This window comes from Pseudorca crassidens, chromosome 16 (genome assembly GCF_039906515.1).
Source record: "Pseudorca crassidens isolate mPseCra1 chromosome 16, mPseCra1.hap1, whole genome shotgun sequence".
Classification (NCBI taxonomy): Eukaryota; Metazoa; Chordata; class Mammalia; order Artiodactyla; family Delphinidae; genus Pseudorca; species Pseudorca crassidens.
In genome coordinates, this window is record NC_090311.1 from 5,487,043 (window position 1) to 5,499,080 (window position 12,038).

General features: G+C 53.3%; 1 protein-coding gene across 7 annotated transcripts in view; it reads right to left on the reverse strand.

Moving 5' to 3' along the window:
- DOCK1 (dedicator of cytokinesis 1) overlaps positions 1-12,038 on the reverse strand; it is a 526,777-nt gene that overhangs the window by 426,185 nt on the left and 88,554 nt on the right. For all 7 annotated transcript variants that reach the window (XM_067709064.1, XM_067709065.1, XM_067709063.1 and 4 more), the window contains 4 exons: positions 9,705-9,830; positions 4,874-4,998; positions 3,289-3,387; positions 2,280-2,352 (listed from right to left, as the gene is read on the reverse strand). In XM_067709064.1, coding sequence (XP_067565165.1) covers positions 2,280-2,352; positions 3,289-3,387; positions 4,874-4,998; positions 9,705-9,830 — 423 coding nt within the window. The remainder of the gene's footprint in view (positions 1-2,279; positions 2,353-3,288; positions 3,388-4,873; positions 4,999-9,704; positions 9,831-12,038) is intronic.

The window sequence follows — 12,038 nt, forward strand, 5'->3', positions numbered from 1 at the left end:
AACCCCACCAGCTGTGGCCGGGGAGACTTCATTAATTATGCAAATGTGTCGTGGGAGGCCGGGTGATAGCATCTTGTCTATAATGAGTACTTAAAACTGACAAGAAAAACAAGGATTTTGAAAATTAAAATGCTACCAAAGAGATCCCTCTGCCCTGGTGTAATCTATTAATTAGAGAGAATGAGCTTGTTCTAAAGAGGGAGCGTGCTTCTGAGACAAGTCCCCTGTGCATTCTAGAACTCTGTCCTTGCCCTGCAACAGGGCTCCCCACCCTCTCCTCCCCTGCAGCCCATTCCCACCCCCGGCAGCTTCCGCTGTGCAGGGCGCTGGGCCCACCACACCTTCTGGGACTTGGCTGAAGACATACCTGCCCCAATTCCCCCAATCACCACCTGACCCTGCTCACCCTGCACCTCTGCCTAATGCATGCGACGCTCCCAGGCCGCTGCTCCGCACGTGGCTCTCGCGAGCCGATCTCACGCCTCAACCCAACCTAAGTCTGGCAAGAGGAGAACTCTCTGTGTGAGCTGTGTATACAGCAGGTGCTCAACACAGACCAAATGACGGCAGTGGCCTCGGTGCTCCCCAAAGGCAGGGGAGACACAAGGCCTGGGGTGGGAACCAGAGGTCTTCCACTGACCATCAGGTGACTCTGGGCCACTGAGGTGGGGTCTCTGAGGCTCAGTTTCCTCATCTGTAATGTAGGAAGCGCCAATGATCTACCACATGGCATCGTGGTGAGGACTCATCTAAATAACGTGGTAAAAATACTTGCGCCAGGAGAGAGTAAAAGCACGATGAACACGTACAAAGAGGTGTCCGCATCCGTCCGAACATCTTATCCATCCACGTTTCAGCCGTCCAGGAGTGCCCACAGTTAGCAGACCCCAGCCCGCTGCCTGGTGGCCTGGATTTGGCCCGAAATGGGGCGGGCCCGGCTTTCCAAGCTGCCCAGACTTCACACCCTGCGCCTCCCACACTGCTTGGGCCCCGACCCCTTCTCAGCTGGCCCCTTAAGCACTGGGACAAGAGGAGGGGTGGAATGATGCTCTATAGCGCTCCCACCCACCCCGGCATCCTCCACACGCCCACTCACCACGAGGGGCCCCGTGCTGTTCTAGACCCCTTGGTTCCGCCACCTACTGGTCTCACCCCACGCAAGCACAGCCTCGGGCTGCCACTCACACTTTCCACACACCAGCCCTGTAGTCCTCGCGCCTCTTCAACCTCACAGAGCTTCTCACTGGTCCCACACAGGGGTCTACGTACCCCCAACTTCACGCCTCTGCTCACGTGTTCACCCTCCCGGCTGCTCTCCTGCACCCTTGCCTCTGCGGGCTCCACGCTCTGGGGAGGGCACAGGTCAGGCAGGCCCCCAGAAACAGTAAGGAGGGTAGACACACCGTCACAGCAGCGGTGGTCCTGTGGAGCCCTATCCTACGGCCGGCATCCTGCTGAGGGATCGGCAGCCCCCATGCATTCCCCTCCTCAGGCTGAAACATCTGTGAAGATACACAGAGCCAGGGCTGAGGTCCCCCAACCGCAGGGCTCTGGCCCCCACAGGCTGGTGGGTGACAAATGCGCCCACCCAGACCACCGTTCCCTCGATGCCGCTGCACACATGACCAAGCATCACTTATTTTCTCAAACCTTAGCCCACTGCCAGATGGATAGAGACCATGAAGGGCAGGGGGCGTATCTTCCTCTTGTGGTATCTTACTTAGTGTCTAGCACAGGGTGATGTCCTTAACAGACAACGAATTCAACACAGGTAATGAGACAAACTTCAATCATCGATAATAAATCCTCCTGGAAGCTGACTGATTCAAACTTCTTTCCTCCCAAAGTCTCAGCCTCATGGCCAAGGCTACACCAACGTGGACGAGAAAAGGCAAAGCCAGAGCTCCAGGCACCAGCACCTGCCAGCAAAGCCAGAGGTTTTCAACACCGACGCAAGAGCATCAAGAGTAATTTTTGAAATCTAGGTATTATATCTCAGTGACTTTTCTGATGGACGGGGCAGTATTACAAGCCAAAGGGGAAAGAGGAAACCCAAGGGGTGAGCAGGAAGGAGCGGCACCTCATCAGACAAATTTGAGAAGAAACTGAAGATCTCCTGGGATCAACTCAATCAGAGTGGACAGCACTCCACGGGAGCAGGTTCGCGTGGGCGCGGAGCTGAAGTGTCAAGACCTCACTGTGTTACAGTAGCCACGTTCTAGAACCATCCAGAGTAAGTGCATGATAAACACGGGATAACGAAGCGTGTGGTTACTCACAGTCCTGGGACGATCTATGTCGGAAGGTAAACCGGAGGTGACTGCGGTTCACGTCCTCAATGGGGATGGCCACCTGCGGAATAGAGAGAGAAGCTGAGCACCTTTAGGAAATCTTCTCGCTCCATCAGCGTTGTTCCCCTGGAGACATCCTGGACCACTCTACGCTCTTCTGCGCTGCAGGGAGAAGACACCATACGCCTCATCCCCGGTATGACTGTCCCAGAAGCAAATGCCCTTTGAAAATTTACACCAGATAATACTGTCCGGGATGCCAGGCACACTGGACAAGGCAGCCGAATTTGTTTTTAAATGTGACCCTCAGTGTGAAGAGTCTATGTTTAAAAGTTACCATTTTCGATTTTGGCCCCGATTCGGAGGGGTCTGTATTCCCTCTACGGTTGTAGGGACCCGCCCTCGGCTGCAGCGAGAAGGCGGTCCCTTTGTGACTTACAGTAAAAGGAAAAAGACTTAATACCTGCTGCCTTTAAGCCGACTGTCCCTAATAGCTAACATCTGTATTCCAAAGCCAGCCGCTGGCCTGGTGTCCCAGTACCCAAGCCCGTGCGTGGTGTGTGGGCTGCGTGCGGGTATCCGCGGGCTGCGTTAGGAGCCGCAGAGCACTGAGGCCAAGGGAACAGGACGCATCTCTCCAGCGATGCCCTCCGTGTATTATCATCTCTATTTTCTTCCATTTGGTGTAAAGACAGCATGCCACACATAAAACAGACCCGAAAGAGAAAGACAATTGCTATCTTTAAAGGACTCTGTATTTGTCTCCAGGAAAGTCCTGGTTTTAGGTCCCAAAGGAGATGAGAGTAGATGTAAATTCCAAGAAACACCAGCATGGTTCCTTAGCAACCCTAAAGGACTTTGTTGAACGTGCCTTGGGGGCTGGCGGAGGGTGTCCACGGTGGGCAGCCCTGGGCTGGGCAGGAGGCGGGAACTTCCTCAGGGTAGAAATGAGCATTTCATAATCAACCCCATGGGAAAAGGACCATGCAAATGATACCTTAACCGTCTCAAACCAGCGCGGCTGTTTCACTTGGTAATAAATCACGGACTTGTATTCTGAAATAGCTTCATCACCAGCGCCCGGGAAAATCACATGCTTTAAAAGAAGAGGCATAAAGAGATCGCATCAGCCCTCACAGAGTCTGAGGCTGCATCCATGTCCCCCAACCCCCCACCCGGTTTGATGATCCAGAAGGAGTGAGGGCCCTCGGGGAACACCAAAAACCCCATGGCCCATGGAACACCTCCCAGCAATGGAAGAACAGATCTGGCTGGAGCCAGCAGCCAGCAGAAAACCTTGCTCACAGACATCTAAGATCTTCATGGTTATGCGGTATATGGGGACGCTACTGTCCTCCATCCTTCGTACCCTTACCCCTAATAACTTTCACCATGGACCTGCAGCAAGTTGCCTGACTCGGCGGCTGGAGTAAAGGGCTACAGACCAAAAAGGAGGTGGCAGCACTCTGTCCCTTCTTTAGCCACAGACACTGACCACTCGCCTCTACGGAGAGCGAGACCGGTAAAGCCCAGGGGAAAAGGGCAGGGACACTGGACACAGGCCACCCAGAGAGAAAGGATGCCACCCACCTCCTGGCGCAGCTGGGCCTCAGGAGCACCCACAGGGCACTGCTCTCGGCCACGTGGGCCCAGGGGAGCCCAGGCTGCAGCCATGGGCCAGAGAAGCAGCTGGCGGAGGGCCCCAGCTTGGGCTCAGCCTCCAGTCCTCAGAGAAGCCCGCAGCCTCTGAGCACTTCCCAGGGCACCCGCAGGCTGCTGTGACCACGCAGGAGGTGGTCTTGGTAACCACCACCGAGCAAAGCACAAGGCTCAGAGGCCCAGATTCACAACCCAGTTCCACCTCTCATGAGCTCTCTGACCTTGAGCAAGGTGACTGATTTCTCTGGGGCTCAGTTTCCATCTGTCTCAAAAGATGCTAATAACAGTATCTGAACTTCTAACGTGATCATTCGCCCTCTGAGCCGCGGGTTTACACCGGCAAGTGGGACCCCAGGATAGAGTTTGGAAAAGAAGGTGGTCAGTTGGACTTCCCTGGTGGCGCAGTGGTTAAGAATCCGCCTGCCAATGCAGGGGACACAGGTTCAAGCCCTGGTCCAGGAAGATCCCACATGCCGCGGAGCAACTAAGCCCGTGCGCCACAACTACTGAGCCTGCGCTCTAGAGCCCAAGAGCCACAGCTACTGAAGCCCATGCGCCTAGAGCCCGTGCTCCGCAACAAGAGAAGCCACCGCAATGAGAAGCCCGTGCACCACGGCGAAGAGTAGCCCCCGCTCACCGCAACTAGAGAAAGCCCGTGCGCAGCAACGAACACCCAACGCAGCCAAAAATAAACAAATAAATAAAAAGAAGGTGGTCAGGACCCCAGGGTCGTCCTGAGACAGGCCGGCTGCTGGGACCCGGTAGAAACCAGCCCTCTTAGGCAAGGGAAGAAAAGGAAGAAAAAGCAAACGCTCTTCCCCAGAAATGAGATTGTGGCTTTTGGCATCCTGCAGCAGAGCCAAGGCGCACACTTGGGAAGTAAAACTTAAACACTACAGGTTCAACTTTGCAACAATCAATACCTCCAGTCGTTTTCCATCTTCATCGTAAACAGACACTGTAACCTCAACATTCTTTGCCGTCGTTTTGCTTCCTTTATCAAAATCTCCTTGAACTAATGTTACGTAGATATCGTTTCGGACATCACCTGGGGGGAAAAAATTACACCTTTAAAACCAATCCATAGGGCTTCCCTGGTGGCACAGTGGTTGAGAGTCTGCCTGCCGATGCAGGGGACACGGGTTCGTGCCCCGGTCCGGGAAGATCCCACGTGCCGCGGAGCGGCTGGGCCCGTGAGCCATGGCCGCCGAGCCTGTGCGTCCGGAGCCTGTGCTCCGCAGCAGGAGAGGCCACGACAGTGAGAGGCCCACATACCGCAAAAATAGAAAAAAAAAAAAAAAAACCAATCCATTATTCACAGTGTAACTGTGATTTCTGCCATTCCTAGCAGAGTATCATAAATACTGTAATAGATGATTATGAAATATTTTCTACAAAATAGCGTCCGCATTTAACAGCATGACAAAGGCAATTTTCATCACTATAAGACTTGCAAGAAAGAGGAAAACGTCAGGGCCCCTAATTATCTGCTTGGTGCTTCACGTGGGCAGAGGAGCTCTTACACTCCATGGGCAGCCCATGCCCAGGGCAGCTCGAATGCTGTCAGTGGGTTTGCGCAGACGCTAGCCCCCCCCAACCCCCAGCATCCGTGGCCCACTGCAACCCACATCGCCCCCCCTTGTTAGGGCATGGCTGCAGTCATCTGAGGCTCAGTAGCCAAGGAATATCCCAACACCCACTGGCACACCAAGGATAACCAGCAATACTGGCCTCCTTTTCGTTCCACTGAGGAGTTGAACAAAAACAGTATCTGAACCCCAAGCCAATGTCCTGAGTTGACACTTAGGATCAGGGACTAGGGATGGGTCAAGAGAGAAACTTTCTGCAAAGAATCCTCTCTCTTCCTGGCAGGCAGTTGTCAAGATCCTGAACGGGGACACAGGGAGCAAAGCCTCATACATTTTTTAAGTGAGATGGGCCTTAAACTGTGCCCCCAAAAATACCACCACACACACACGCAACAAGTGAGCTCGAGACGCTTCCCCCTCCTGAGAATACACAAAGCCCCTGGTAATGGTCCGACTGGGAGAACTCTGCAAGCTTCATCAGCAACATGATTTAGAGGAAGCATCGCTACGCTCTGACGGCTGCTCTGCTGTCTGTCTGGCTGCCTCAACAGTGTGGCCAGGAGCAGCAAATGACCTGCTCTGGGCAAAGAACAAGGATCCCCGAAGAGAAAAAAATCCCCTTGCTTTCTTGTTTTTCTTTTGCTTTCTAGACTGCTCTATTCTGGCTTTTAATGTATCCAACTATTAGATTAAGCTTTCATTTAAAAGTCATTATTGTAATAATCCCAGCGGGTTGCTACCACTGCCATAGTAGCTGCTGGAAAAGAAGTAGGGCTGTGATCGCCGATAGCGACCACGGAGAAGTTAAGAAGGATGGCGTACAGGGCTGGGGGCAGGAGGCAAGGCTGCCGGTCCAGGACCTGCCGCTAATTAGCTGTGTGACCTCAGACCAGTCACTTAACCCCCAGGCCACTCACCACTAAACGGCCTGATGGATAAGGCAGGGTAGTCTGTACAAGGGCTCCGCCTGAAAATTCTATCAAAGCACCAACGCCATAATCAAAAAGGGCCACAGCAGCTTCACACGGGCCTCGTCAGCCAGAGAGGCAGCATGCGCTGGGCAGGGAGGTGGCCGAACCTCAGGGTTCCCTCCTCCTATGGGCCTAGGGATGCTGACTCCAGCCCAAGAGTAAGACCCAATTTATAGGAGGTCGATACCCCCGATGGGCACTCACTCACAAAGGGGTCTCAGCAAATGCCTCCCGGGCTACAAGGTTCTCATTCTGGGGAGGAAGGAGGCTGGAAGCAGATACAGGTGGCCCATCCAAGCCTCCAGCCGCCTTCCCAGCTCCGGCGACAACTCTGCTTCCCCACCAGGATCCTTCAGAAGGACCTAGGGATTCCCAGCGGGTCATGAGAAGGTAGGAGAACCAGCAACAGTGACACGGCCGGCTCTCCCACCGCGCAAAGGAGATGCACGTCTCCATAAACACGCGTATACGAGAAGGCACAGGTTCTGCGAGGCTGAAGGCGGGGGTCTGAGAGAGCCCCCCCAAAGGGTAAGGTGCGGTGCTCACAGCCTCTCAGTGGTCACTCAGCCACTGAGGATGTGGGGGACTCACTCAAGCCGTGCTTGCTCGCTATGGGAAGCCCAACCCCAGACTCAGGAGATGGAACAAGCCAGCTGCACAGTTTTCCCATGCATCGATCATGAGATTACCTTAGAGGTTTAGACTTACTTTTTAAGTCTATCAATTGTAAGGGAGGCACAGGCAGTGTGAACCAGAAGTTTCCCAGGTTTCCCTTTGCACACGAGGGCCTCCTCAGGTCACCCAAGATAAATGCATGATGTCAATGACGTTATCCTCATCTACAAATTTGCACCTCGAATCCAAATGCAAACAGTATGTCCACTCGGAAGTCCAAGTTAATTAGCTGCATACAGAACAGCCTTGACTCATACAAGCAATAGGTGTTCCGTCGTTTCTTAACTTGCCGAGTGTCATGCTTACCTCCTCTACAGGTGAGACTGGCAAACATTCAATCTAGCTGATGTTAGATGTCTTTCCTATCGTTTTAACAGACAGAGTAGACAATGACCCACAACAGCCCTGAAAGGCAGAGGGAGCAGAAAGAACATGTCCCTAAAATGCCCTAAAATCAGCGAAGCAATAATGCTGAGGCACACTGAATGCCCAGCTCTCCCTGTGAACCTACAGCGAAGCCCTGTACCAGGAGGCTGCAGGGAAGCACCGACCACGGGGTGCTTTGGCCCCGTTTCCACTGCTCGTTACCCGTGTGTCTTCAGGCTGTGGCTTAATCTTGATGGGAATTAGTTCAACACCAATTTGTAGGCTTCCAAGATCCTTATATGGAATCAAGCTAGATTAATGGGAGCAGTATTTGCAAACCAAAAAGTATCCCACGGTTATCAAGGATAAAGATTCATGCTTCCCAAGATCTCGTTGAGAATCAAATCAGATGATTAATATGAATGTCACTTGGAAACTGAAGGCATATGTAAATATCAGAGGTTAACCTTAACATGGGCTCTCATTACCAGTTTAATAAGCGTAAAACCCATGGTTGGGTTGGGGCGATACTAGTGTGATACCTAAAACACACTGAGCGGGTACCAGGTGTAAACGTTCACAGGCTTCATGCGTGGAACCTGCGCATCCGCCCTGCGGCAGCCTTTGTGTTGGGCCGTCACTTTCTGCTCCCCCTTCCTTCTTTTGATCAGATGTCTATCCAGACATGTGTAGTGTGTCCCTGTCTCCCTCATACAGCCCTGGCAGCTGGGAGGAGCTGACCCCTTCCAGAGGTCCCTGTGGCCGATGTGCATACGTAACCACCATCGCTGTCCGGGGTCCCCAGGGGACCTGAGCAGTCCAGGCCAGATGACGCTCGGCCTGCTTGTTTGGAAACGCTGGGTGGAAAGCATGTCGTCTTCTTCAGGACACTGGGATTTGGGAAGAAGATGGGCGCCAGCAGGACCTGTCCCCAGAGGATAAAGTCAACACGCAAAGGAGACAGCTCAGCAGAGGGGGCTGCAGAGAACCGGAGCCAGTGGTCCAGGCTGACCTGGCAGCAGGCTCTGTCCCTTTTCCTCATTCACATGACCGACAAGTATGCTCAGGGTGTGGCCATTTGAGCTGGCCTTGTGTTTTCTGTTACTTACACCCCAAAGCATCCTAACTCCAACCAGATCTGTAGGTAGGAATTATTATTATTCTTGTTCTTCAGAGGAGGAAACCACAGCTAAGGGAGATCGGCTAACTTGCCCAGGGCCAGGGAGGGGCAGAAATGATATTCATACCAGAGGGTGGGATGCCTGCACTCTCGTTTCTGGGGCCAACGGATGGGGTTCAAGGCTGTGGACCACTGTGGTGAAGAGACATTTAACCCATAACCTACCAAAGGGGGTTATTTTCAAAGCTTGGAACATAAGAGGGTATATTTACCCAAATTGTGCTCCCTTCATTTTGAACACATTCTGGATAATTCAAATGCTCTTATAGGATCGTAAGACGGGCCCAGGACTATCATCGCGAACATACGTTATTATCGTAAAGGAGTCGCCTTAGTCCTACCCAACCATCATAATCAATCCGTTCCTCAGAGCCTAAAAGTGAATTCTGCACAGCTCTCCAAACGGTCCCCTGTCTGATCACCCCCTATCACATTATTAAGTATCACCCGACCAAACGCATTCAGTCCTTCAGCCAGGGTGAGCGAGACGTCAAACGTCCATTCTTCCGTTCCAGACACTGTGGGCAGAAGACAAATTGCAGGCGTCCTGATTAAGGGCAACAGCAGAGCACGGAACAGCGGTGCGTTTGATTATGATCATGATGGCGTTTTGCCCAGCTGGCGGCAGAAACCCTCTCAAGGTCTCAGGGCTGGGTCTCTGGCCGATGCTGTTTCATTTGCTTATGCCTGTTACTGTATCACCAGGAGTCGCTCCACACCAGCCCTCCAGGGTTATTATAACCAAGAGAAACCTCCTCCCCTCGGCCTGACCCCGGGTGCTCGGCTGTCACGCTGGCCGCAGCTCCTGCCTGCAGGAATGACCCAGCGCCACGCAGGGCTTTACACCCTCGACCCTCTGCTTCCCTGAGCTCCTACCTAAATGTTGCTCTTTGCGGCCAGCTACATAAACCCTCCCAATGCCGGCCGCATGCACCCCACGCTCAGAGGGGCTAAAGGATTCATCCATTCTTACCAGGCATGATTATCTCCGGAAACCCCGTTTTCCGAGCCACTGCTGTGGTCCTGTCCACCAAATGAGGAAATTCTTTTCTTATCTGATGGATATCTCCAGGAAGTAATTTCAATGTTACCCACAAACCTAGAAAAGCAATGGATGCATGAGTCGCATTTTATCATGTACATCTTTATATCTTGTACATTTTTAGAAGTTTTCATGAAATCAATATCAATAAATGAGCAGCTTTTAATTCACAACGCAATGCCTTAAGAGGAAGTGTGGGTGGATGAGAAAGACAGGAGCGGGACCAGGGAAAAGGTGCCTGGCACAGATGCCCGCATCTGATTAGCTGGGATGCAAATCCCACACTGGAGGAGCCTAAGGACATAACAGCAGTTACGTGCTACCTCTGCCTGGGACTGATGACTCTTTTGAGTTGATATACATTGAAGACAAATCAGAAGGTAGCATTCTTCTGGAAGGGGACTGAGAAGGCTATCATTTTCCATTCTCCCAAGAAGAATGACAGCGGGAGAGGATTCAGGGGGTAAATTCGCAGCTTCACAAACCCACAAAAGTATCCAGTTGCTCAGCGGCACCCGTGCTCCCGGGAAGGGGAGCCGCAGAACACAGGGCTGGGGACCACCAGCGGGCCAGCCACACGACTGGGACAGCGGCAGTCAGGGCAGCCCCATCCCTCTGTTTCACAATGTCACAGCAAAGTAGCAACTAATGCTCTGGCCACCACTCAGCTCCTTTCTCCAAGGGGGAAAATGAAGGCTTTCAAACCCTCTAAAAGAGGTGCAAGGATGCCCGAGAGAGAGCACGGTGTACCTGGGAGGCGTGTGTGCCCTGCCCTCTGTCCCCCGCTCCACAAAACCTGACGCATTTTGTATAAAATGCTCCAGGAGCAGCAATCAAACAATAAGAGGGTAGAAAGCCAACACTTAACAAAGTCAAAGGCAGGACACAAAGCAGTCGCTTGGCTCCGTCAGTGTTTGCAAGGACGTGCTCCCCTAGGGAGGGAGGGGCGTCACTATCAGTCGGCAGGTCGGGGTCTCCATCCTTGAGATTCTGGGGGACTGGCCTGCTTGCTCTCCTCTCACTCAGCTCTGCGGAACCCCACCTGCCCATCAGAACATAACAGTACCTGTCCTCACTTACGTGACTATTGTGTGTGTGCCCACGTGTGTATGTGTCTGTCTGTCCAGCTGTCCCTCCTCTAGATGCACGCTTCTGGGGACCACTCACCACTGTTTAGCTCAGCACCCTGCACTCAGTAGAAGAAAATGGGAAAACTACAGACCTTGTTCACAAACAACTTTCATTCTAACTGGACCTGGAAGACAGCTGATGTGGACACACAAGGAACACACCTGAGGCTGCTCCTGCTGCGAGCGGCTCTGCTGAATTAAACCTCACGCCTCACTCCCTCCCCCTCCCCGCTCCAGCCCCCTCGTCTCCCAGCAGCTGGCCTGTCCTCTGCAAAGATTTACACAACTTGTCGTTGAGAAAGTCCACGGTCACTGATGACATTTTCTTCTTTACCAGCCGGTGAAAGCCCTCTCCTATTGCCAACTAGACTGTCCCTCTGATTTATTCAAAAGTACCTAATGTGCACCCACTGTGTGCCAGACACACACAGGGCACTGCAGACACAGGGCAAAGACTCACCACACCACTGCCAGGGGCTCAATTCTATTCCATGAGCCAAACACCAAGGGTGTCTCTGTGAAATACGTGCCTACAAAGAGCTTTCTAAAGCACACGTGGAGACCGCGCTCCTGGGCGTCACAGAGGCTCCCCTGAGGAAGGAACATTGTGCTGAGATCTGAGGGGTGATGAGATGCTAAATAAGGGGGTTCCAGGCTGCAGCCCCAAGATGCAGACAGAAGAGGCGTGGGATGCGGCTGGGAAAGCAGCACAGACCTGACCCCAGGGCCTGTCGGCCGTGGCAGGAGCTCTGGTCCCCACCAAGGGGCCCGGGGGAGGAGTCCGACCAGAGTCTGACCTGACAGGGCTCAGGTGGCTGCATGGGACTGGGTAGCTGGGAATTTAGAGTGAAGTGAGGACCCCAGTGGAGAGACCACTGCAGGAGCCCAGGCGGACCCTGGCAGGACCTCAGCACCGGGGGCGGGGGTGCTGTGAGCAGCATCGGGGTCATATCAGAAGTGAAGGAAGGAGGGATGGAGGGGGAGTGGCTCTCAGAGATGGCGACAGTCCCGGGCATGACCAAGAGCAGGTGCTGGCACACCCTGCATCCCAGTGGAGACGTCCTGAAGGGTCAGAGCACAGAGGGAGGAGAGCAAGAAGACGCCCGCCCTGTGCCCAGGAGAGCTGCTGACATTG